At 40.0% G+C, this 27,954-nt stretch overlaps 1 protein-coding gene across 1 annotated transcript in view; it reads right to left on the bottom strand.

Moving 5' to 3' along the window:
* The window catches only part of LOC119693752 (transmembrane protein 132E), a 77,170-nt gene that overhangs the window by 8,086 nt on the left and 41,130 nt on the right, over positions 1-27,954 (bottom strand). Inside the window, exons 2-10 of the mRNA XM_048623355.1 lie at positions 20,390-21,221; positions 16,470-16,616; positions 14,629-14,896; positions 7,214-7,357; positions 6,056-6,230; positions 4,493-4,635; positions 1,678-1,879; positions 1,100-1,272; positions 621-789 (exon numbers count right to left, since the gene is read on the bottom strand). Of these exons, the coding sequence (XP_048479312.1) occupies positions 621-789; positions 1,100-1,272; positions 1,678-1,879; positions 4,493-4,635; positions 6,056-6,230; positions 7,214-7,357; positions 14,629-14,896; positions 16,470-16,616; positions 20,390-21,221 (2,253 nt within the window). The remainder of the gene's footprint in view (positions 1-620; positions 790-1,099; positions 1,273-1,677; positions 1,880-4,492; positions 4,636-6,055; positions 6,231-7,213; positions 7,358-14,628; positions 14,897-16,469; positions 16,617-20,389; positions 21,222-27,954) is intronic.

Genomic DNA, 27,954 nt, shown 5'->3' with positions numbered 1-27,954 from the left:
GCATCCCTTATGTATCGCCGTGCCAAGAAATTATATGGTTCTCCTAAAACGTATTCAATAAATTCGTCAAACTCCGCCATTTCTATCCTTTGAGTATCTATAAGGTAGCTCAAGAGGTACCTTCACTTTGACAGTTCATTCCAAAACCTTGAGTAAGGAAATGCTTAAGTGAAGGAGACTTTTTACGACTATAGCTACCGAATTAAGGAAGAAACCTTAAGTCAAGGAAATTATAAGGAAAGGAAGTGACTAAGAATATGGGTGTTACAGTTCATTTGTAAGCGATAAGATACAGTAGATTCTACGAAAAGGTGGTTTTAACATACCTACGTATAACTAGTTAATAAGCAGGCATTATGTGATCATAAATTTCCAACAAAATTCAAAGACAAAATCCACAGTGGCACAATGTTTATCATCCATTATCATGGGTCGTCTACTCAGCATACGGGTGATAAACACTATGGATAGCTGGACTTGGGTTTTTCAGACCATGGTGAAACATCGTGAAGAATTACACAATGCATTCAGGATTAGCATCACTCTCTGACTGTCCAGTTGGACGTTGTCTTCGAAGGCCAGACATTCAAACATGAGTTCATAAAGTACTAATAGCTCACCTTCTCCAATAGCAATGACCCTGGGGTGCTTAGAAGCCTGCATGGGCGCGAAGGCCACCACGCCCGAGTCGAGGCTCTCCACCAGCAGGTAGTAGTCGGACACGGCCACGTCGCGCAGCGCCGTCCGGCTGCCGTCAGAGAACTCCATGTCGATGTCTAGGAGACCCTCCTGGTGGTGGGGAAGGAGAGGGTTAAATGGTGGTGAGGCAGAGGCGAAATGTTGGACAGGCAGAGGGTTAAATGATGGTGAGGTAGAGGGTTAAATGTTGGACAGGGTCTAGATGAATGAGGAATCTATTGTTAGCATCAGAGCTCAATGATAGCCACGACGATCTTTCCTCTGTTTTCCTTATAAGACATTAGCAGCTTCCTGTCTTGGGACTCTTGGTATGTTTTGCAACAGAACATCAAGGACGATCGTGAAATGAATTCGATAATATTATTTGATTTTGTGATAAAATAATGGTAGTAAATCGTACCTGATACTGTGCAGTGAGCCGCCTAGTGACAGTGGTTTCCGACACGTATCCGTTCTCTATGGCGTTGTCCGGAGAGATATTTAGCTGCAACCCCGAAATCACTCGCACGAGCAGACGCGATATGGAGACCTTGTCGTTCACCACTCGCACCTCACGCAGACCGATCACGCGACCTGGACATAGGGAGGATGGTTAAGAAAGCAGTAGAAACATACCTAGTTAGGTATATCATAAGTAAAGTTTACATTAAAAAAAAACAATTTAAAAGTGAAATATACTATAAGGACACCTGGACAGTTCAACGGCAGCTACACGGGTTTGTCATCAACGTCGATAAACTCATTTAACCAATCGCGATATAGTGACGTTTAGATAACGAATCCGTGAAGCAGCAGTTTTGCAGCAACGTTTGCCACCTCGCTTATATATAAGTATTGCATTTGCGAGTAGTAGGCCGACAAGCATATAGGTACATTCCGGTACGATACGCTAGAATAGGCAAAGGCTGGGATTTTTAACCGACTTCAAAAAAAGGGGGAGGTTCTCAATTCATCGGGATATTTTTTATAGTGACTTACCAGTAATAGGCGACAGCACCTGCACCTCGGTCCTGCCAGTGCCTCGGCCCTGCATGACGCGGCCTCGCAGCGACGCGATGTGCGCGTCAGAAACCCGCATCAGAGATAGCACCAGCTCCGTCACCTTGAGCCAGGTGCGGCGCGAGACGAAGTAGGAGACGCGGCCTGAGTCGTGGTCTTTGGCGAGGAAACGTGCGTATACCTGTGAAGATTGGGGGTTATAGCTTTGTACATGAATAGAGATATAGGGTAAAACTGCCAGTTATTAGCCATCGTTAGTTACTGGCCACTATAAACTTAAAAATCATAAAATAAGGAATGAGGCATCACCTGCCATCTGTGTTTTTTAATAGAACTTTATTATCTAACTGACTTTGATTTTAGTACAATTTTTTGCCACTATGAAAGAAAGCGCCATACTATGCCGCATTTTTCTGACAGTTGGCGGTCGGACTTCCGCGTGTACGCTTCAGAGTAACGTATTTCTTAACGAAACACATTTCTTCAAAATTGACATTATTGGTGATTGAACGCAATTTAAGTGATTTCTTTAGCATATTTATATGGTGTTAATGGTAAGTTTTATTAATATATTATAGTTTCATGCAATTACCTTTGGGAAGGTGAGTTTATGGAGGTGGCCAATAATTGAATCAATATATTGCAAATTTTCTGTTACTGGCCGCCTATGCCAATAACTAAATAAAAATGCAAGTACTCTATTTAGATGAAAATCGACTGTTTTCACAATATTTACAAGTTGTAGTATCGTGTGGCAAAATATCACGCACTTTTATCAATTAAATTCAGTTACTGGCATAGGTGGCCAGTATTTAGTGGTGAAGTGGCCAATATCCGACCGATGTATTTTGTTACAGTGCGCAAACCATCAGCAACGGGAAACCACCTAAACGAAGACAGATGACTTAAATAAAGCCTTCAAATTCATAAAAGACAAGACAAGACATAAGACAATAGAAAATAGTTTTCAGAAATTCAACAATATTTTATTGAAGGATATCGATCGACGAACCGTCTTGCCCAAAAGCTCGACGAGTTTCAGCCCCCAGAGCAAGCTGGGTTTCGAAAAGACTTTAGTACAATAGATCTACACAGTAAGGCAGATTATACAGAAGACCGAAGAGTATAATCAGCCTCTGTGTGGCCTTTGAGGACTATGAGAAAGCCTTCGTCTCCATCGAGACGGGCAGTTTTGGACACCTTGGAGAGATGCTAAATCGACTGTCGCTATATCGGGGTGTTGAGGTTTCTATACAATGCTACTACTATGACTGTCCAAGTACAGGACCACAAGAAAAGACCTATCCAAAGGCAACGAGGAGTGAGACAGGAAGATGTGATATCTCAGAAACTGAAGACCGATGCATTAGAAGATGTCTTTAAGACGTTGGACTGGAACGGACACATGTCACACCTCCGCTGCGCAGACGACATCGTCAATATGGCAGAATGTCTGCCGGAACTCAGCTGGATGCTAAGTGGCCTAAATGCTGCTTCCCGACGTGTAGGCATCCCTCAAAGCCTGAAGACAAAAGTCTAGTCAACTACAACAGACTGGTGCACCGATTTAAAGTGCACATGCTATGGAGAGAGCTATATGCTTGGGGTTGCTCTGATAGATCGTATCAGAAATAGGGTTATCTGTCAAAGAACTAAGGTTACCGACATATAGCTGTCAAAATGTGCTTAGATAAAATGGCAGTCATATCTCCCGATTCTGCCGAAGAACCGATAACCGTTGGGTTAGACGAGCTTTCGTATAGAGACCACGAACAGGCAAAAGCAACGTGGGACGCCCTCCTGCCCGCTGGACCGACGATGGTAGTGGCTGGATGAGAAAGGCCGAGGACGAGGACCGAGTGTTATGTTTGGGAGAGGCCTATGTCCAGCAGTGGATGAGTATTGGCTGATGATGATTCTATGACGATGAATAAAATACGCACGTACAGTGTCGGTAGATCTTGCTTTGCTTGATTGGTTGTATGTAAAGTACGCAGGAACGGTGTTTATTAAGTAATTATATAATTATGTATACAAAAACATGTAATTCTAAATGTTATATTCCTAGTATTTTTATTTTTAGAAAGTTGATTGTTTTTTTTTGTTTTTGAAGTTTAGCCGTGGTTAATATTATTCTGCAACTGATTTTAATAAAGTTTTTATTAAAGGAGACAACATTAATTTCTTTTTTTAGAGGTTTAAAGCTTTTTTATAAAATTATTTCCTGTGGCCAATAACCAGCCTATGGATGGCCGGTAAGTGATTTTTTTGGCCAATAACTGCAATTTTACACAGGTTTGCAATAACATATATTTTTTTATCGGTTATAGTTTTCTAAATAAATTATTGATTAACTGCGAGGCAAAAGTAGCTTTTCTAGATTACATTCATACACCATCTGTCAATTTTGGTTTAATCTGTATGAAATAATTCAGCTTTGAAGTGGCCAATCCGCTTAGTTGGCCAATAACTGGCAGTTTTACCCTAGGTAGACTAGGTAGGCACTAGGTTGTCCGCATATCATCATCAGCCAAATACCCATCTAAAAGATTGTAACCTGCTACAGCCCGTAAAATCTGATACCGTAAAGTGGAATTGGGCTGGTCTTATTTGATAAAGAACCGATAATCGTTTGGGATGCTGGAGTGCACATCATCAAAAAGCAAACCTAGCGTGAAACGTCCTGCCTCCTATAAAGTAGGCCAAGCACAGAGCACTGCGCCGTTTGATTTTTACAAAAAACCGCAAAACAGAAGTTCGTTTCAACATCACAAGTCACCAGAAACCCTCCTACCTCAACATTGCTCTGCTGGTACCGAAGCCGGCAGGTGCGCTGGTCCGTCAGCGAGTTGGAGCCGTCGGGGCGGCCGGTCCAGCCGCGCGACAGGGACCGTCGCAGACGCTCCTTGGCGCTCACGTCGTCTGATACTTTCCATCCTGTGGACAAAACATCAGGTTGGTAAGGCTGAAAACTAACGAGTTTAGAGGTCATAGTTGTTGACGATAGGGCAAAATGGATGGTTGAGAACTTGTATCGGAACCGAAGCCGTGGAAAGAGAGCCAAAAGTAAGTTGTAAGAATTAATGAAAGGTTCTTAGAACGATAGTCAAAACATTATAGAAGTAATAAATTGTTCTATAAACAAGCTTTATTTTATCAGAAACAAGAGAAAGAAATATCAATTTTATCAGATTCTTCGAAGTCATGTCTAGACGAAACAAAATTGAATACCATAACTAATAAACCTAGGTACCTATTTGAAATGGCTGAAAGTTTCAATTTGCACGTCCCTAGGCACCTCTACGAGTAGCTTGGGACAGATAAAGTAATGGCAATACCGACCTGTCGAAAGATCAAGGACCTTCAAATCTCTACTACTCTAAGAGGATTACGTATTCTATATAAGAAATGTTATATGAAAGTGCCCATTTATATTCCTATATTTTATCACTTATCTCGTTCAGCAGACTAACCCCGCCCATTTCGTGGGTTCACCAACCTATGAAATGTAGAGAGAGACATTATACAGTTCCTAAAATTCTAAGTTTTTTTTAAATCCTTTATTTTATAGAGAGCTTGGTACAAAGGGTAGATCCTGTGGGTTTTTATACGTAAGTACCTATATGGTATAGTCATAGACTAATACACTAATATAGTTAATCATTAATGGTTTTCACCTACCAGAAAGGCTTAAGTAGTCAAACACAAATAAATCAATAAATAAAACAAAAATCCATCACGGTTACCTTTAATCTGCGACAGACGGTTGTCATCCACGTCGATCTCGAGCGGGTACTCGGGCATCCACACGGTGAAGCGCGCGAGGCCGGTGTACGTGCCGTACTTCACGATCACCGACGCGTTCGACGAACCGCGGATCTCGGAGCCGTCCACGTAGACTGAGCTGCTATAAATAAATCAATAAACCAAACAAAAGCCAATCACAGTACCTTTCTTCTGCGACAGGCGGTTGTTATCCGGATCTCGGACCCATCCACGTAGACTGAGCTGCTATATATAAATCAATAAACAGAACAAAAGCCAATCACAGTACCTTTAATCTGCGACAGGCGGTTGTCGTCCACGTCTATCTCGAGCGGGTACTCGGGCATCCACACGGTGAAGCGCGCGAGGCCGGTGTACGTGCCGTACTTCACGATCACCGACGCGTTCGACGAGCCCCATCCACGTAGACCGAGCTGCTATAAATAAATCAATAAACCAAACAAAAGCCAATCACAGTACCTTGAAACTGCGACAGGCGGTTGTTATCCGGATCTCGGACCCATCCGCGTAGACCGAGCTGCTATACTTAAATAAAGCAATAAACAAAACAAAAACCCATCACAGTACTTACCTTTAATCTGCGACAGGCGGTTGTCATCCACGTCTATCTCGAGCGGGTACTCGGGCATCCACACGGTGAAGCGCGCGAGGCCGGTGTACGTGCCGTACTTCACGATCACCGACGCGTTGGACGAGCCGCGGATCTCGGAGCCGTCCACGTAGACTGAGCTGCAGGATGATGACACCTGCGGGGGTTGGGAGGTTAGTTCTGCTGTTGGGAACAGGTTCGTAATATCGCGATTCACAGTTAACAACTGCGCTGTGATTGGTGTTACGTATTTATCGACTCGATCGTAAAGTGGTCTCTGGTAAAGGGGTTTATATTCAGTTGCTGCTGGTCACAATGAGAATCGGGTATGGGGCACATTGAACAATAGATACAGCGCTATGTTAATTAAATATAAATTTTTTGACTATTAAGAGCTCGTCGATGGAAACCTATTCGGATCTCAATCTTATTCGACTGTTAGGTATACGACATTGCACAATAAAAACTTTAACCGTAGGAACTTACGGCGTCTACGTTTATATGAAACTATTTCATATTTCAAAGGATTGTGTAGGTAGCACCTGGGGAAAGATATTACTTACGTACCTATACTTAGCTCATTTTCAGCAAAGCTCACAAAGGCTTTTCCCAACAAAGCTCGCTTCAGTACACAACACGCACTATGATAAATCTGTTTGTAGCTTAGGCGGAGAATCTAATATCCTTAAGACGTGTGCTATGCTAACGTTCTGTAGGTATTCTAGCTGAAGATTTTCAGGTCTATACTTTATATAATATACAATGGGAACCCTTCCAGCCCGCTGGACCGACTAACGATAGGTAGCCAGTGGATGAGGAGACCAAGATTAGATAATTGCTGCGTTCCTTTCGAGAATCTATTATTGGCTGTTGATTACATTCTTCTTCCTACCGTGTACGTTCCTTGAATCGGGCAACGTTACTGAAGGGTTACTTTACACTGACGAAAAACTAGAGCTGTCGTGCAATTGATAAATAGAGAGATAGAGATAACGAGATAGAGCGTTGCTTAGTTAGTTTTTCTTCATACAGAGTGACACCCCTGCACCGTCGTCGAAAGCGGTCAACAGCTTGATACAGATACCTTCAAGATGATGAAGTATTCTATTTAGCAAGTATATGAAGCATAATTATATTTACCTTGAGTACGCTTTCATCCTCGGAGTGGCAGGAGCTCTGCAGCGTGACGTCAGCGATCTGGCCGGCCTGAGACACGATCAGCACCTTCATGGCCTGCGACACCTGCCGCCCCGTCAGCACCGCCGTGTTCAGCACCTCCCAGTTCTGTTCGAGGGTTATATAATTATAACTTAATTAGGTAGTTACTTATATACATAATGTTTCAATATAAGGTGAGGTGCGGTAATTGCAACTAAAAATATTGAAGTCGTAACTTCATCATCTGATAATTCTTTATATATAAGGAAATAGTATTACTGTAAAATCATGCCAAAGTCAAAATTTTATGTAGATTTTATTCTACTATCATGACAAAGAAAAACTCTGAAGAATAAAGAGCTATTGCCAAAAGTTCCGGCAAAGGCAGAAATAGTTGCAATTACCCCTCCTGGCGGGTAATTGCAACTAATCGTTTTATCTCCATATTTTTCTATGTGTGGTGTATATTGTGTATTTGAAACACAAAGACTAAGAGAATATTCATAGGATTGTGAAACTTATCTCCTTGTAACTACGACCAATTTCGCATGAAACTACTGTTTAGCCGTGGGTCTGGTAATTGCAACTAATTTCTCAAAAATAGTGATGGGAACTTAATCGTAATTTTATCGACAGTCATGTAGTGTCTGCCATCGACAAGCCAAGAAAACCATGGTAGCAGAATAAAACTCGGGGATAAAAATTAATAGCTATATTTTTATTAATCAACATTAAATATTTTACTTATGTTTAATCAAACAGCCTTTTTACAAATTTTTTGGAAAGTTTTCGGAATTTACCGCAGGCAGGATGCCGGGTGGAATTTTGCAGGTTTTCTAAAAAAACGTATGCTTAAGGGTCTGCAATAGGGAATCGAGGGTTGGCATTGTCATAGAATTATGTAGTAAATGATGCTCTACAGCCTTGAAAAAAATCACACAGGTAGTTGAAGAGTCTAGCTAGGTGCTGAATCATTCGAATTTAAGTAAATGATTATGGATAACTGTAAATTAATTTCAGAATATCAAGAAAAACCAGTCAATCACACTCCCGTATTGTAACAACTGTGTCGTAATTATAAAGAATTTTCATATGATTTTTATCATATTATAAAGTTAAAGGCTTGGACTAGGCGCTAAATACCTTGTTTTTTAATAAACACACACTTATTTTGTGTAAATTAATCCCAAACTTGAGCAATTTTTTTCCCTCAAATCTTCATACAAATATCTATGGCGGCTTTCTGTGTTATAAAATCATAAACACAAGTGACGTTTGACTCAGTTGGCCGCTGGCCTCCAAAGAAGGGTCACGTCGGTTTAGGCAGCACTGACAGCTCGCGATCTTATCGTGTACAGATACAAAATCACTGCACATTGGTTGTCATTGCACTTTTTCAACTTTTATGACACCAACATAATTTGATTTGAAATTGAGGAAGCATAATTCTTCCAGTATATTCAATACATTAAATTAAATTAGATAGTGTGCAATATTCTCGTGATATTACAGTCTCGTAAAGGTGTGATGAGGAGCAGGAATATAGCGAATGGATCTAAGTGATGACAATACGCACGAACATTAGGTTAGGGATCAAAAATACAGTCTCTTGGTGCTGGTTGAGGTATGGTCTCGTGAGGATCTGATGAGGGCAGTAACACGGTGGTGGCTCAATTTTATTTCAAAGATGTTAATAGCTAAAAGCATCGAGTTTGGGCTATTAAGTATGTTTTTTAGAGAGAGAGAAAGAGATTTTGTTTTTCCTCTGGATGTGTTAGGTTTACTGGGTTTACTAAGTTCATTCTGTTAATGGCATCAAGTTGTTATGTGTTCATAAGTAATAATTATTTATTAACAAAATGCTGTTGATTCTCCACGAAAATGTAAAAATAAAAATAAAATAAATAAAAATAAATTCGTAACGTAAAATTGTCAATGACGGAATTTCTTCTATAGACAGTAGCCACAAAAAAAACAAACGATAGATGGCGTGATTTGAAGATAAAGATAAATTTTTTTGACACATAGACAGCAACAACAAAAAAAATACAGATTTAAAGAAAAGAAACACATACTTATACAAAACAACAAAGAAAAAAAAAAGGATACACATCAAAATAACTGGAAAAAATATAAGCCCCAATTTACTTGTGTGGGACAGGGAGTACCATAATATTTTTTTTGAGAAAAAGGGCGGTGACAGACAGTCAGTCAGACAGACGGACAACAAAGAGATCCTATAACGGTTGCTTTTTTTCTTTTGACGTTCGAAACCCTAAAATTAAGTAAAAATATTATGCTTCCAAAAAATGTACTTACAGGTATTGAAAAAGCGGTAGGTATATAAACAAATTATACCAGCAGAGGGTTCACCATTTAGCTGAATGTTACTTAGAAAACGGCCTTGAGTGGCGGTCAAGTTGGTCCCCGCCTGCGATACTTTCCATTAACATTGGGACTCGTTTTCATGTTTTTAGCGTACAGTCAGGTTTTTAGTTTTTTATAATTGTATTTTTTTATTTGTAACTTTTTAGTTGTTTTTATTTTATGAAATTTTACGTCGGTAGGTAGTTCATGATCATTTTTTATTTCAATAATTTTGGTGTTGTTATTTAAATACCTTCAATATGCATATTTTTGTAATGTGAAAATCAAGTCCTTTCATTTGATACCTTACACGGCAAAGTTGAATTATTATTTTTTCGATCATCACGTTATGTCCTCAAGAGGGCGCTATGTACATTTTAATGGAACGTCACATAGCCTATAGCCATCGCGCCATCAATACGCTTCTAACAATACCTGATACATCAAAATCTATCAATCCGTTTAGGCTACAGGAGGGAACAACGAAACAGACAAACATACATATATACATACATACAATCAAAAAACATTACCCTCCTCCTTCGGCAGTCGGGTAAAAAGGAGTAAGACAGGGGGTCATTCTGAACTTTTGCTCTACGAGTTTTGGAAATTAACAAAAAAAAAACCTTTTTCATAGAAACTTTGTTGGACATGTGACTTTTTACCATGGAAAACGAATATTTTTTTTCGCGAATTTGCAAATCTCGTAGAACAAAAGTTGTTCAGAATGACCCCTTGAGTCATCCCCTTTTGGCTTAGTATAGCCCTTTTGCGACACTATGTATTTACTTTGCTTTGTCGTCGGGGTTCAGTTGGCTGGAGGATGCCCGAAACTTATTATCTACACTTTAATACTTTTAGTTACCTTTCTACAAGTAAATACCACATTTGTTTGAGAAAGCTAATCGGGTTCCGAGTATAGAGTAAAGTGGCACCCCTATTAATTTCTACTCTTTCCTGGTGCCTACCAGTGTAAGTAAGAATTATACTTACTTACCCTAAAATCACCCAAAATGTATTTGAACATAATTGTCAATAAAGTTGGCGAGTAAAAGTTTATCGACCCACTGTGCAAACTTACATGTGTGCGTGTCACTGCGTGTGCTGTGTGAAGAGCATTGAAAACCCAAAATTGGCGCGGCACGTCACCCTGTACGGGCCCTTAACAGATATGTTTAAAATTTGGTATTCAGCCTTTTATTCTTATTTGTGTGTTATATCATTAGTGATTGTATCGATATATTCATGTCCACTGCCCCATCACTGGCTTTTTCCAATTTCATACAAAAATTGGCAGCTAATTGTAACCACCCTAAAAACTGCAAAATAGTTGCATTTACCAGACTTTGCATTTTTTGTCTGATAAATGTAACTACACAGAAAACTCGGAAAACAATCGTGTTAGAATAAAACAAATACATACAAAATGACTTACTTACTTAGTTTTTACTTTTTTTTGGAAAAACCTTGCGAGGAACCACTAAAAACTATTTTATAAAATAAAAATGCACGCCATGTCCATCCGACTCCAGCATACTCAAAATGGCCGATGACAAAAAGCTTTATAACTCCCACAATTCTTGAGCTATCAGCGCCATCCACATTTTGGGTAGAACTTTTATGATGTAAAGTTTTTACTTTTTTTTGGAAAAACCTTGCGAGGAACCACTAAAAACTATTTTATAAAATAAAAATGCACGCCATGTCCATCCGACTCCAGCATACTCAAAATGGCCGATGACAAAAAGCTTTATAACTCCCACAATTCTTGAGCTATCAGCGCCATCCACATTTTGGGTAGAACTTTTATGATGTAAAATTGATTTTAGTCTGTCGTTTTACAATGAAGTAACTCTAGAGGGAGTTATTGAAGTTAGTTGCAATTACCGGATAGTTGCAATTACCGCACTTCACCTTACATGTGTTAATAATGGGAGAATGAAGAGGATAGTCTACAGCAGGGCTACTGGGATATTAGTAAGAAAAAGTGACGGAGCTTCACCTACCCTGAGCCTAGATTAGGATACTTATAAGTGAATGGCATTAATAGTTAGGTGCCAACCAATGTAGAGGACAAATTAAACGATAAAATTAAGCTTATGGAGATGGAACGTCTTTACCACTTGCCACTTATATGGCATTGTTACTATAAACTTTATAAATAAAAAAACATGGCGACCAACATAACTTTGTAATAAAATAAAAAATAAATAAATAAATAAAATAAAATCATTTTATTTCAGGCACAGGTCCCATAGTTATACATAATACATCAAAATTTACATTTAACATAATAAACATCAAAATTTACATTTAACATTCATTGTTACTTAATTTACAATTATAAAGTAAGTAAGCAATTAAATTAAATTATTATTAAATTGTTATAAACAAAAATTATGAGATTTATTTAATGTCATAGAATTGAATCGAATTAGTTTGTCAGAGAGTGTGGTACAAATTGAACAGTTTGATTAGGCATTTTACATATTTTATCATTAGTCTTAAGGCCACAGAACGGTGTGGTTTTTTGGTAAACAGTTACAAAAATAGTTTTAATAATTTCATTATTACAGTTAACAATTCTATTGTGAAATGAAGTTGTAAGATTACGCATCAAGGCAAAGAAGTCTTTGACCCCATTCGAGGCAAACATGGCAGAGGCACTACACCGCCAGGGGAGTTTCAGCATACATCGAAATGCGTTATTATACTGAACACGCAGAGTGTTCATGGCACGCTGCGTGTAGTTCCACCATAGCTGACCAGTGTAGAACGCCTGGCAGTAAGCCTGAAAAAGCGTTATGCGAACCTGAATCGAGCATTGAGAAAATGTTCTCGCTAACATATTACTTTTCATTGCTAATAAACGCCTTTGACGTTCAAGATCATCATTATCTTTTAAGTTGTTAGTGAGGAGGTGTCCTAAATATTTAAATTTTTGTACAACCTTCAATGGAATTCCATACATATTGAGACAAGGACTACAAGTAGACTCGTTTTTCGTAATATGTACATTGCTACTTGATAAAGACACCATTGTATGCAAATGGCTCAATAAGGCCGTTCTATTCTAAAAATGTTAAACAAGATCATTTAACACAGACCACGTCATGTAAATGTTTGTCATTTATACTGTACATGGCTATTAGCAACTCTTCATGCAAGAGCCTCGAGTGAATCGTATTAGAACACTTCATCAGAGACGCGAAGTGCATTACCTCAGACGCTATTCAAGAGTTCCTAACGTAATAACGCCAGTATGCGCTCTCATAGCTCCACCAGTCTACACCTCATCCCTGCCTTCAATTAAGCGGGCTAATCGACTATCTCAGCGCCGAGTGGAGCTCGGATAAGCAATAATAGATGTTCATTGGGAGCGTGTGTGATTTCCGGACGCATTAGTCAATCAGAGACTATTGATTTGGGGTGGAATTTGCACATGATACGTTTTTGGTCTTTGTGCAAAATTTTGGTAATATTAACCACAGATTGATATTCATTTAAGATGGAGAATGGCGCTTAAAATGGTGCCTTGAGATGGCAGGAGATCGGTTGGTAAGCCACAACAGTATGGTTGCGAGGAAGCAGCACTATAAGTATGTATAAGGATAGGTACCGTAAAACTGGGCTATAGAGGTAGATGATGCAAAAAACCATCAAAACCTTTATTAGGTAACTATCATTGGCCACAGCATCTATATAGATGGTTGTTGCAGCGCTCGTGGGTTATGAGCTACGACGGCCGCACCGTCGTTGATGGCTGTATAGTCCAATAGCAGCACGACATTTTTTGCCACAACGGTTGCAGACGAAACGCGATTCCAACGGAGGAGGCATAGCACGGCGATTTTTTTTCTTAAACACGCGCCGAAATGAGACCTGAATGGCGCCGCGATATTCAAGCAGGCATGGCGAAGCATGATGAAGACTGGCTTGAAAATCTAAAGCAGAAAAAAAATCGCCGTGCTATGCCTCCTCCGTTAGGTAACTAATAAGTCTAATAACACATTTCGTGACTATTCTAATAGCAGGCTAGATTTTTTATGATCAGAGTTGCTCACTTCTCATACAATACGTTGAGTAAGAGCGTCCATCCATCACATATTGTAGATATGCGAGGCCACACCTCCCGACGCAGACAGCCTGCAGGCACGCTTAATGGTCCCACACTAATACTCAGATAAACTAATTGCTTAATAAATATTATTCTGTAACTTCATTAAAGTGCTTGCGAACAGACCTCACACTGAGCCCAACTATGTAAATTAGCCCGCTTAATACAATCCCACTGTTTGTCAGACTATTACACTGAGAGAGATCTATTATGAACATTTACATCTAATTTTAGAAATTATCCTCGAACATTACGTGTGTGGTTTGTGCATAAAACTTAAATTAAATAAAGTCTCATTGTTGATTCAGTTGTTCAGGGTTATCGCTTACTCATTCTTGAAGTTATCTAACGCAGAAATAAAGGAAATTGCCCGGTTATTCGGGAAATTCTTGGGAAATTCATTGTTATTATAACACCGCCGCCGGGCTCATCTCGGATCCTACCCCGTATCCATTAGACTGCGATAAAAGCCTATTACACCACTCCATTGCTGGTAAGTATACGGCTTCTTTATTGCATCGCATTATGCCGCCTAGATTTACTTAGTGACATAATCAACACAAAGTCGCATAACAATCTGTGACATAATTTAAAAGCTTCTGAAAAAAACACTTCTTTTGTTACGCTACCTGACTCTTGAAAGCTCCAAAAGCCAATAAAGACATCGTTTATGGCAATAAAAGTAACTTGGAGCGTCATTAATTAGGGCTACTGGGAAAATACCTTGAGAACAATTTATGAGCACGACCAAATCGATGTCTTAATATAAATTGTTGCCGGAGTCAGCAAACGTGGAGACCGGACCGTTCTATTTTCTGATGTCGTATTAGAAATTTAATTACTTAAAAGCTCTTGTAATTTATGGCTAGTCGTTGTATCCTTTTACTTCTAAGCCCATAAAATAAAAACTCACCTTAGAGATGGGTAGAACGGCTTGGATGTCATCCTTTTCGATGTCGAGTCGTGTGTTGACGCGGTGTTCGTGCGGCGGTTCGTCGGTGGTGGGGGTGACGGCGGCCGCTGGAGACAGCTTGGCGGACCAGCTGAGCCGGGCGGTGCCGCGCCCCGCCTCGCCCTCCGCGCCCTCCGCGTCGCCCTCGCCCTCCGCGCCCACCTCCACCAGCCACGTCAGCACTTCCTCCCAGCCGGGGCCGCCGGCGCTGATGCCCTCTTCGTTGTCGCTGTTTGGAAAGGGCACACATTGATTCTGGTGTTTATTACAACGCTTATTATATATCTATCGATATCGCTGTCCAATCATTTCAGTGAGCGAATATTGTCGACCTTATTCGATAGCAATTTGTATGACATCTTGATCAGCGCCCCTGTCGGTAACGTTAGATACTAATAAAAGGCATACAAACTCCAGAGTTCTAGTGTCTGTCATCGACACGCAGAAGAAGACTAGCTGCACCTTGGCCTTGGAGTGTACGACAAAGAAGACATTTAAAGTAACTTGATTATACATAATTCTTCATCTCTTCTGTGGTGATAAATTGCGCTACCAGTTTCTGTTAAATTCTTTACAAGCTAAAGTCTAGCTTTCTTACCCAAGATTGAGTAATAGTAATAAAATAAGTTGGAAAGTCGTGACGTCTGGATTAATTAAGGAACTGAGGCGCGACGTTTACTTACAAGACCACAAATGCAGGTCGTGAGCAAAATTCCAAGCAACATCCTAACGGCGCGGCGTACCAGATGAAAATACGGGATTATTTCATTACGAAACATACTGAATAAGGAATATAATTATGTTTCGGTTGCAGGTAGGTACTTGTTAGCAAGTTGCGTACCTCCGCGCCACACGCGCTGCCTAATTGAAACAAATTGTTGCTGCGGCCACGTAATAGCCGACGCTATTTTGTTAGTTCAAAAATCTAACCATCAATCTTCCTTTAGCGAGATTGTGTTTCTCCGAGTTTATTAAAGTCTTGCGGGCCAGTTGACCCATTTACTTGGGAGTGCCGCTGTAGAACGCGAATAGCCCTAGGCAGAGTCTATGAAAATAGAAATGGAATTGAATCCTTTAAATCTGCAGTGGCCTGGTTCGAGACAGGCGACGCTCTCGCCTGCAACTGTAATCTTCGTCCCGATCTAGTGCGGTGTAGCCGCCAGCAGCAAACAAGGAACTCACTGAAACGTACTGTCGGAGCTACGAGTATGCGACTGCTGTAAAACTTTTCTGTGGTACGTACAATGGAAGAAAAGATAAATTGAAAATGATGCTACGCTTGAGACGTGACTATTGTATACTTGTTACTATAGCATAACAAATATTTTAGAAGAAAGGTAGGATGACCGTTGGTATGATTTTTAAGATACATAACCATTATTTTTTAAAGCTAAGATAGGCCAAGTGTGTATGTATGTACCTCATCGGTACTCTACATTTATAAAATTATACACAGCAACATGATTCGATAACAATACGTTACGTCTTGCTTTAACATTAAATGGTCCATGAAATACACTCCATTTGTTTGCCAGGAAAATTCAAGCGACTTTTCCTGTTTCCTGATCGAAAGAATCGAAAGCACGACGTAACAGCAGCGTAGACTGTTTATGTGAGCCCTTGATCATCACACATTGGAAGACAGGCTTTTATAACAATGCCTACCTACACAAATGAGGGAGGGGAAGGAGTTTCCTTGAGTGACGTATCGACTGTAACAAAAACTGTCAAAACAGTCGCAGATTACAAGCCCTACATTGCATTGGCCATACATAATCCATCCCATTGACACGTAGACATACTTGTTGAGAGCGTCGTCCTCATTGAGCGGCTGGTCGAGTCTGGTGGCGGTGACGGTGGCGGCGCGCGCCTTCACCTCGGCAGTGACGGCCCAGCGCGAGTTGGCCGCCGTCACGCTCACCAGACGCAGGCCGGATTTCACCTTCATCCTGTAGGTGGGAATTATTGTTAGTAGAATTCGGTTATGACTTCTTATGTAAGTGATTGAGGATTGAAAGATGGATTTCAGTGTGGACAAAATTTTAAAGGATTAGACCCCTAGCTCTTCTGTTTGTCATCGATACGATAAGAAGGGTTTTGCGTGCATCATCAACATAGTCAGTAAACTTGCTGGATATAAATATTTTAAAATCTAGGTTATAATAATAAATTCATTTATTTCAAGTAACCACGGACTCATAATATAAAACATTAAAATTACATTTACACATTAAAAAAATACAATTTACACATAGAACACAAACAAAATCGGAGGAACAAATTAACAAAAAATTTTAAAACATTCATTAGGTACAATAATATTATGCAGTAAAATTTAAAATAAATCATCAATAAGTAAAATAATATAAATAGAAAACAAAGATACTTTTTTGAATAATATTGTCAACGTAAATAAAATTTATATAAAAAAAAACATACAAAAAATCATAATAATTAAAATTTAATAATATTATATCTGCCACTGTTCGTTGTGACATGTGGTGTGATAATGATTTGGTTAGGGTCGTCAAAGCTAATTTTGCTTCTACATTAAGATGATTGTTAATGTTCGGTAATAATAATATCTATCTAGACACGCGGTAGCGTATCAAGTCAAGTTCAATATCTACCTAATACCGAATACTTCAATACTGCGAAATTCAGGTTTGATTGTCTATAATATCGTTTCTGGAAAATGATTCAAAATTAACAATGCCAATTTCAATTTGACTATGATCTATAAACAAAGGCACAGTTACAATGAGAGGACGATTCGTGAAAACTGTAGCTGTAGCATTATTATTCAATCCGTAGCCAACAACGCAGCAGTATTTCTTAACGCGAACGAAGCATTTATACGGAAAGCATTAAATTTCCCGTAGTAGCCATACGGCGATGTTATAAATTTCCATTTAGGCGCATACGTTGCGATCCCCAGGGTCGTGCCAGTCGTAACTCAAACGTGGGGGCAGACCGGCTACAGCTACCAAGTTTCTTGAAACAGCTGCCGGGGAATGGATGGAGGAAACTGCACAGGCTGGAGATAATTATGAAGCCGCAGTGAGGAAACGAGCCAACAGCCGCCACAGCACCGTGCACCAGATATTACCTACACAGTGTGCAGTTTCATCAGTGATGGCGGAGAGAAATATATGGACGCCTTACAGCGCGCTAGACGTTATTTGGAGAGTCCAATCTCATATTTTGTTATTTTTATGAGAGAACATATTTATATTTTGATTTGATTTCCTCTGCTCCCCGACTCCCAACTATTTAAATATAAGAGAATCATATAAACGCACCAGTCATATAAGTATTGAATAAGAAGTTAACTTTCTACATACATAAATAAATTTATATTAAATTCACGCATTTCCCTATACTGGATGCGGCTATAATCTTAGTCATGATTACCATTGAATGACGTTGCTGTTTTATTGTTGGACCCGACCATGAAAGTGGCGTATTTTTATTGATAGAATAGCCATTTAGCTTTATAACTCTATAAGTATTACCGGAAACACTTACATCTTAAATTAAATACAAAAACATGGTTGTTGTTCGTAGAAGCAAGAAGTATCATTACTGCTTCAGTCTCTACTTCCGTTTGGAGTAAACACCTCGGTATCTAATGGCGGAGTAGTAAATCATAGTTAGTATTGGTTAGCAAAGCGAAGTTAGGTTCAACGCCGGCTGTTGAATGTTACTCTAACCGTTTCGTACTTTATGAACGTAACGAACCAACATTACAAAGGAATTAAAGCAAAAAGCACACATTATTAAAGCTAAAACACAGTAGTCGTGTGGCCTAGTCCAAGTTAAGGAAACAATAAGATTGGTGTTAATCAGAAACCGGGAGCTCGCCAAATTGCGAAAAGTTAGCGAAATCAACGGCCTATTCTCCGAGGCTAATTAGTTTTTGTTCTCACACGGAATCAGGCGAAAACACACCGCATTTCAGGCGAGCTCCTACAAATACTCCAACGATCTCTACTAATTACAGCAAGAAATATATGAGAGAAAAGCCAGTTATAATGCGCAATCGTTTGAGCTGGCTTCTATCCTGAATATGTTTGCATTCTTAATAAGATAAAGAAATCCATTTAGCTTATGAATTGCATTTACCTACATATGAATATGGAAAATATAAGAAATTGAATGTTTGTAGGTACCATAAAAAGAACTTAAATAGAAATTGAATTTAGAAATAAACATACTGCGATATCTATCGTACCATAGTAGTGTTGCGTTGGTTCGCATAGAGATTCCATTACCAATAGGCTCATAAGCCTCCGAGATGATTGATTTTGTTGGATTAGGCGATGTATTTTCTACATAGAATAGATAAGTTAGGATAAGTATCTTCCCACGTAACATATTTATGTATTAAGTCGAGCAAAGGCAGAGGGGAATTGATTAAATAAATAACCAAATTTTCCAGACAACAAAAGGAGTTGGTTTGTTTGGCTTAGCGCTTTCAAAACAAGCCTGTAACTTTGTATTACAGGCCAATTTCAGCTTGACTTTCAATGAGAGGGTATCTAAAGGGTCAAATGTACAAGTTTCTATTTGTGCAAAAGCATAACTAATTATATGCGGGCCAATTTAGAAAGATTCTGAGAAAACATAAAAACAAATTTAAAAATTGCCAACATTCAAAGTATTTTCATGAAATCTCTATCATAATTTAACATAACCAAAGCTTTTTCAACGGCTTTTTAAGTTGGCAAGAAAACAGAGTTTCCGTTAATAAATAATGGAGTGCCCGCGGGGTGGCTCAGGCCACTTGTTTATAATCACCGTGTGACAGTGGCCAACACTGTTACTGCAGGGAAAGTTTTAATAGGAGCATTGAGGTGGGCAGTCAGCCAGACGTCTACTTCGAGTTAGCAACTTGTGTCCCGGCGGGGTAAGTATTTATACTCGCCGACGTCCCTGTTCGGTCTACTACTGAATGTAGGCTGCCAGAATATTGCACTCATATTATCTTTAGTCTACTGCTGTTAAACCTATCGTGGATTTTTCCCGTGTGAGATAAATTGTTTAACTATCAACGAACCTACATAGTTTCACTAAGGTTTACTTCTTATACTATCATCAATTTTAACTCTAGCTGTCACACCTACATAAAAGTTCGAATTCAAAGCCACATCAAACACGCAGTGTCATCAATAACTCAACGTGCTAACTAGATGTAAGAGACAACCAGTTAGTTGATAGCAACGGGAAATGTCGTACTTAAATAAACATTGGACGACGTCAGTTAGCATAACAGAACTATGCTGAGTGGGAAGGGATTCCGTCATCGCTAAGTGATCCATGGCTGAGTCTCGGCCGACACCGCCGCCGCCGCCGTCTAGTCTAGCCGCAGTCGTATAATTTTACGGTCAGACTAACTTACACTCTATCCTACCCCTGTGGCTAAATTCTACGAAAATGGATATTTTTCTGTGCACTAAAACAACGTATCGATCGCAAACAGTGAACACTCGCCCGTAATTGATGGCCTAATTCGGACGCAGACTGCTGATGCTGACAGTTGGTCACCTAATCGAATTATGTATTTAACGGGAGCTATTTCAGAAACTGATCCAGCAGTGGATAGCTATTGGCTGAACAAAAACAACAGTATGATATATACCTACTAATTTGGCTTTATCGTAACTAATCCTAAATCTTGCGGAAAACTGTCACAATAATATAATTTTGTATCGTTACTAACCTGATAACAACATGTCCGATGGGGTTGTTGGGGTCACGGCGCACCACGAAGGGCAGATGTAGCCGGGAGTGTGGGTAGAGGGGAGCACGCGGCAGAAGCAGAGCGGCGTCGCCGCCGCGCGCCTCGCGGTACCCGGCGCGTGGCCCGGCCAGCGTGACCAGCCCCAGCGGCCAGGCCGGCTGCACGGACACGCGGCCGCACGCGCCCTCGCCGCCGTCGCCGCTGCTCGCCTCCGCCGCGCTGTAGGCCAGCCGCACCGTGCGCGGCGGCCGCTTGCCCTTGCCGTCCACCGGCCACCACGCGGCCGGCACCGTCAGCTCGGCCAGGCACGCGCCCTCCTCGCCCTCCGGCCCGCACGTGGCCGTCAGCGTGCGCGTGCCCAGCGACGCGTGCAGCGTGATGCACACGCGCCGGGGCCGCGCCGCCGCGCGCCGCGCGCCGCCCTCGCCGCCCGTGTGGAACAGCACGCGCAGCACGGGCGAGTCCCGCGGCAGCTCGCGGAACACCAGGTGCGCGGACACGTCCAGCCGGTGCGCGGTCGCTTCTTGCAGTTCAATCAGCGTGGCGTTCCTCCGAGGCGGCTCCAGGGGGTCCGGGACCGCGTACCGGGCCGGCACCGTCTGCTTAGTGGAGAAGGGCCCGTAGGTGGCGCGCACGGAGGCGGGCGCCGAGCCCTGCAGCACGGTGAAGCGGTCGAGCGACAGCAGCGCGCCGGGCGGCGCCGCGCCCGCCGGCTCCGGCGCCGGGCCCGCCCCGCTCCAGCGCGCCGTGTGCTTCAGGAAGAAGCCGCTGTCTTTGTTCTCGAAGTGAACTTCGACAGCGAACGCCGTTCCTGCAAAGAACGAAATATATTGTTTATAACAGCAATAGGTATAATATCTTCCGTGGACGTTCGGCAGTCATAACAGGTGTGAAATGTTTAATGTGTATTGCAGGATCTGACGAGATAAAAGGGCGCCGCGGCGAAGCAATTGGCGCCGTTCCAAATGCATGGCTCGTTCCTGCGTCTGATGCGGCCGATCTCTCACGTTATGTTTATAAAAATATTCGGTATTTTTAAATATGTACAAATGTCGAAATTCTGATTCTATTCCGAGACAAACCTTAATTAATCATGTTTTTTTCATGGCATGAACTTTGCAGCGAGCTGGTAAGTGCAAAGCAGTGTCAGCGGGGGTATGACGGATGAGCCGTCAGCGCCAGCCGCCGGGCTCATGAGAGCAGGATATAGGTCACGTACTTCACACGGCTTCTCCTAACTCATTACATCTCTATTTATGATTCTACGCGGTGCCTTATCGTAATATTTTATCTCCTTCATTCTGGTTTGGTAACGCGGTAAACTTTATTGTTGTTACAAAATTTATCGGTGTGGCCAAACAATAACCATAAACAGTATAGTACCGAAATATAAACAACATATAAGTATAATACTAACATAATATATAAAAAAACTCTAAAATAAACCGAAACGACGAGATACTTATCGACACACCTTACAACGTATGTAAGCTTTGCTTGGTTTTCATTAACTGAAATGTTCAGCTTGAAAATGTTAAATATTACGTAAGTAATTTAGTTTTCTTTCAACATTTCCTCCCCCAGCCTGGTCCAATGCGCAGTGCGATTGAGAACGTGACTCCGTGCGGCCAACAAATGGCTTTTCCTCGAGCAGAAAATTAAAACCATCAACAAAATACGACCTCAACTGGTACAGGCGTATGAAACTATATAGGCACTTTCAGCAGTATAAAGTCGATAGTTAACTGCGTCGAACTATTCATTTCTATGTAATTATCATAATATTAATGTAATTCAGTCACAGCATTCAGTGGTGGTAACAGCTCAATACCTTGGTATATTTAATAATTTTATTTAACTATAACTAGGACTAAGGTGGACTAGGCCTAAAACCCTTCCTTCATTGGAAGGAAACCCGTACCCCAGCTGTGCGGACGTGATGGGCCGTGGTGATCCAACATTGGTAAGTATAGAATTTGAATATTTCAGGCAGTATATACCTATACATATAGATATAAATAAAATAAGTGGTTGTTGGTTCGATGAAACCAAGCCACGCTGTTGTAAAGGTCACTTGGTAGGACAATATTGGTAAGTGGCCACGCCTTACCCATATCTTAGGATTAGTTGAGAGTACGAGCAAGTTATAATATCACTACACACTCCGCCCCCTTCCCCTACCCGCCCCGCCCGCGCAGGACGCGATATGAACCTCAACGCGATACAATTACACGATACTCTTTTTGCAACAACCACGTTGCAGAGGAAATTAAAGTGTTCGGCCAAACGAGACATTATTACATGTTTCCAATTCCCACTGGAAACTACTGCGCTGCACAATATTAATAGCCTTCCGTGCTCGCTGTGGCACGTACCTTCAGTTGTTCAGTTGAAAACAAGGAATTTACACCAACACGGAAAATAAGGAATTTATATTGAAACAGCAATCAGTAGAGGTATCAAAATTGAGTTGTATTTTAGGAATAAAGCTATAGATTTATTATTGGTGATTCCGAGCGGACCGAAGCTACTAAAATTTGTATAAAACGACAATAGAGTTGGAAAAATTGAGGTAAAGGAACATTGCGTAAAAAATAATGTTCCACCCTCCAGCCCTCCGGCCGAGCGTGCTGAGGGCTACAGGAGGGAAACGCGGCCCGCCTCTTTCAATTTAACCGCAAGATTATTCGTTAGATTAAGTTGCGTTTGAGTTAACTTTATTTTGGACTACGTTTCAGGAATATTCAATAAGAAAAGTTTGTTAATAATGAAACTGAAATTCAAGTAGGTATTAAATACATCTTCCTTTCCGGGAAGGCTTAAAAAATTACAAAGCTTACCCACCACAAGCCCACCACTTAGTGAACAAAAAGAAAAGTCGATAAGGCTCGTTCGAAGAGGTTCAAACAACAGTGTATTGAAACTGCTGGGCGGGTCGAGTCATTAATCAAGTGGAGTTGCGGGCCACGTTACTGATCGCCGGGTCTCTAAAACTTTAGTCCAAGCGAGAAGTACACCATTTTGTTTTAGTGGCCATCCTTGGCATAATTAATGATGGTCCGCGGAACCGTTTAGCATGAAAGCATTTTTTGAGTAGCTATAGGAATTTAGTTATATATTCGAGACCTCTATTAACCTTCCAAAAACAACACCCACACGTCGCTCTATTGAAATGTTGAAGATGGACAACAGCAACATCAACAACGCACATTCGCATTTATAATTTAAACACAAGTATGGATGGGTAAAGAGCTGATCGTTGTTTATTTTCTCGTCATGAAGAGGAAAGTAAATGACAGTGAACACGGTGATCGGCTGCGCGTGCGCATGTCGCGTCGAGGGCCCTCGGAGTCGTAACTCACGGCCGCGGCTTCGCGGAACCACCCGTCTCCACTGACTCACACACATAATTTATACTAAACTCTAAAATAGGTACCACTCGCAACGGGAATTCCTTCACGTCGTTGGGAGGAACTATAATTAGGTATTACACATTCCGAACCTAACTCTTACTTCATGCATCCTTTAAAGCAAACATCCTTTGATATATTATAGAGCGCGTGATTAATGCGTGCCATATTTGTCCGCAAATTTCTCTACAAACGGGATGTGTCACAGACACGTTAAATGACTGAGAAAATAACCGAAGTCGTAAGTCTTGCGGAATTTCATTCAAGACTGCAATTAGATCAAAGGAACTTTGGAATGGCTGAAATTTAATTTTATAGCTGGTTTCTCGCGAAAACGTTTGCAAGTTTCGCGCATATTCTGTAAACTGGAAATTGGATCGCGACTATTCGGTTTTTTATGTGTTGTTTGTTCACCGGAGAGTTCGTAGACCCTCGAGTGGCAGCCATCACCCGGGGACGAGTGAGCGATGTGTACACTACACCCACCATTCTCCGGTAAGCATCAGCCTCCACTCTCTTGACTTGAGGGCACTTTCGTATCAAAAGCTTCTATACACGCATGTTATTCTTTAGCATGACTTAACTTTTTTTATGTAGCTATGCAACCGTGCAAGTTAGACTCTTGACATCACTTGTCTTCGCGATGTCAAGTCGACGACTACCTTGTTTAATCAGTTGGGGTAGGTTCAGCAAACTTAGAATATTTCTTCATGGCAGCTGCTTGTAAAAATCGCTTTTGAAGCTTATTAAGTACCTACGAGTAAGTACTTGTATATTCCTCAGAGTACTTGGGTAGTTATAGCAATTTCAATTGCACTTAATCAAACAGATTACTTCTCGTATATCAAAGCGGATTCAACTAACAAAGCCGTATGCGGTCGGGAGTGTGCTTTGTTAAATTATGAAGTGATTAATCCTAATTTAACATAGCACAAAACATTCTACTAATAAGTAATAACAAACAATATTATCAGTGGTTTTCCGCGTACAGTTGTTCGGAACCTCCTATTATGACAGTGTCTGATACCTACTAAATAAATTACATATTAGCTACATAATAAATATTGATCCCTACCGCGGTAGGGATATATACCATATACATATGTTATATGCTGGCAATATGCAGTACAAAGATGAATGGAACGGTATATTTTTTTTTTTATATTTGAGAGCATTCTGTCGTTACCGAAACTGAAAAGTGCGGGAATTAAAATCGATAAGAACCATACTAGGAATTTCTAAAATGTTAGTCATTTTTAGGGTTCCGTAGCCAAAATGGCAAAAACGGAACCCTTATAGTTTCGTCATGTCCGTCTGTCCGTCTGTCCGTCTGTCCGTCTGTCACAGCCGATTTACTCGGAAACTATAAGTACTACAGTGATGAAATTTGATGGGAATATGTGTTGTATGAACCGCTACAAAAATATGACACTAAATAGTAAAAAAAAGAATTGGGGGTGGGGCCCCCCATACATGTAACTGAGGGATGAAATTTTTTTTTTCGATGTACACACGGCAACATCAAATGGTCGGCAGGGCACACTAACGTAGTGTATGTGTGCACACTAACGTTGTCTATGTGTGCATAAACGCAGAAATGGGTTTACACACCAGTAACAAACCACACACACACACACACACAACAGCACAAACGAGTTTGCGCGTAGGCAAACGCCCGTATACCAGCTGTGACATAAAAATATCAACCGGTAGTGTTAGTGAAATAGTTATAAAATTGATGTGAAGCAAAATTTCACTACCTGTGTCTATACACTTCGTAGCTCATTGGTAGAATGTTAGACTAATGAAACATAGGTCGTGAGTTCGAGTCCACGGATGGTTATTTTTATTTAACTTAATTTAAATTTTGCGTTAATTTAAACGCTGTTGAGTATAAAATTAATATATTTGAAACTGACAAATGACTACAAGCTGCATAGCTGTCGACTATTTCTCTTCGCCAAAAATATATGATTCGTTCTTCATTTGAGAATTAAAACCATTCTACCCTCATACAATATTTTAAACTTAAACTACTTTTCTAAAGCCTTTGATAAAATTGACCATCACCTGCTTATTAAAAAATTACTTGGAGTCGGTGTGCACGGCGATCTTCTTCGGTGGCTGAGGTCGTATGTCTTAAATCGTTCACAGGCGGTATCCTTGAAGGGTCATACTTCACAATTCCTTCCAATTAGTTCTGGAGTGCCGCAGGGATCACATTTGGGGCCCTTACTTTTCACTCTCTATATCAACGACTTGGATACCATATTTGATAGTTCTTGTCATTTACTGTATGCCGACGATGCTAAAATTTTTAAAATAATTTCTACTACAAGCGATTGTGTAGAATTGCAATATGATTTAAATAAATTTGTAAATTATTGTGAAGATAACAATATGCGTTTAAATGTAGATAAATGTTATTGCATCACTTTCACACGTAAACAGAATACTATTGACTATACGTACAATCTGCATGGCGACGAAATTAAACGCGTTTACAAAATACGCGACCTAGGAGTAATTTTAGACTCAAAACTTCATTTCAATTTGCATGTCGATAACATAATTAATAGAGCCTTTAAAAACCTTGGTCTTATCCTACGATTGGGTCAGCCCTTTAAGGATCCCTCTACTTACATTATACTCTACTATGCGTATGTTCGTAGTACATTGGAATTTTGTAGCGTAGTATGGAACCCTCAGTATACAGTTCACATCGACCGCATTGAAAAAATTCAAAATAAATTTACCAAAGCTTTGGATTATCGTGTCGGAAATTTCTTTCTAGATTACAAAACTTCTGTTAAACGCTATAACCTTGTATCACTACAAAATCGTAGAAAACTTATTGACGCATCGTTTTTCTTTAAAATATTAAATAACCAAGTGGATTCTCCTACACTGCTTGAGAATATCACATTCAGAGTCCCCCGTGCACACACAAGATTTAAAGATACTTTTCATGCAAGTTTGTGTAACACAAATTATGCCAAAAATTCATTTTTCAGGCGTTGTGCAAGATTAATGGATAGGGAATTTGCCGACGTTGACATATTTCACAATTCGTTAAACTCTTTTAAAAATCTAGTCTTAAAATCATTTAAATATTAATCGCAACATAGACTGCTCACTTTTTTAACTTAATTTAAAATTGTTTATATTTTCTTTTAATTGTTTATTTAATTATCTTAATTTCACTTAATTTGTTTGCATGTTTACACTAATTTTAATTCATATCATTTATTTTATTAATCTGTCATTTACATTGATTTATTTTTATATTAATTAATGGTACTATAGGTCATTAAGCACCAAAAATATGTAATAATGTACGCAAAAGACTGTTTGTTACCTTTTTGTAAATAAATAAATAAAAAACAATATGAATAAACGAAATTTGTTTTTAGTTTTAGTGACAATTCACCTCTGCGTCTGCAAAGTGATTCACTTTGTGATTTGTCAATTTAATTAATTACTCTTCGCAGTCAGTATGGAAAGTCACTTAACCATGTTCAAAAAGGCGGAGATAATCGTATTTATATGAACAAAACATTACAATTAGTGAAATCGCAAGACGTTTAACGGTAAGTAACATAGAATTGTAAATATTTTATTTGACTGTTAGAATATTTGTATTTGTATAAGCTAAGTATTTGTTTTTTTTTGTTTGCAGAGGAGAACTGTTCAATTATGGGTTCACCGATACGCAGATTCGGGACATGTAGACAGCAGTGGCGGCTGGTGCCTCAGATACCCGGTGGTGCACTTTATGGGTTTAGTAAATTTTGGAAAAAAAATAGGTTAGGTACCTATTACAATTGGAAGTAAAAAAATTATAAGTATATTTTACCTTATTTATATTTTAAATCCATTCTGCGTTCCTTTTTTGACGCGAAATTGCTTCTCCGCCGAAACGAAAACAACACACGGAAAGCAAAATGAAGCATTTAGTCTCCCACATCCACATAACCATTTCTTTTTATTGTACATTTCACTTTTGAAAATTGAGGTATAAGTAAATTTTTTTGTTTTGCACTCCTGTTTTAAGATGAGAAAGAAAAGGCCGAGGCGGCCCAGCAGATTTAATGTCCAGTCTATTTTGAAATGTCCTATTGCTTTTTATGAAGT

Source organism: Plutella xylostella, chromosome 10 (assembly GCF_932276165.1).
Source record: "Plutella xylostella chromosome 10, ilPluXylo3.1, whole genome shotgun sequence".
Lineage (NCBI taxonomy): Eukaryota > Metazoa > Arthropoda > Insecta > Lepidoptera > Plutellidae > Plutella > Plutella xylostella.
The sequence above is the reverse complement of the archived record's forward strand: the minus strand, read 5'-3'. Positions and strand labels throughout refer to the sequence as shown.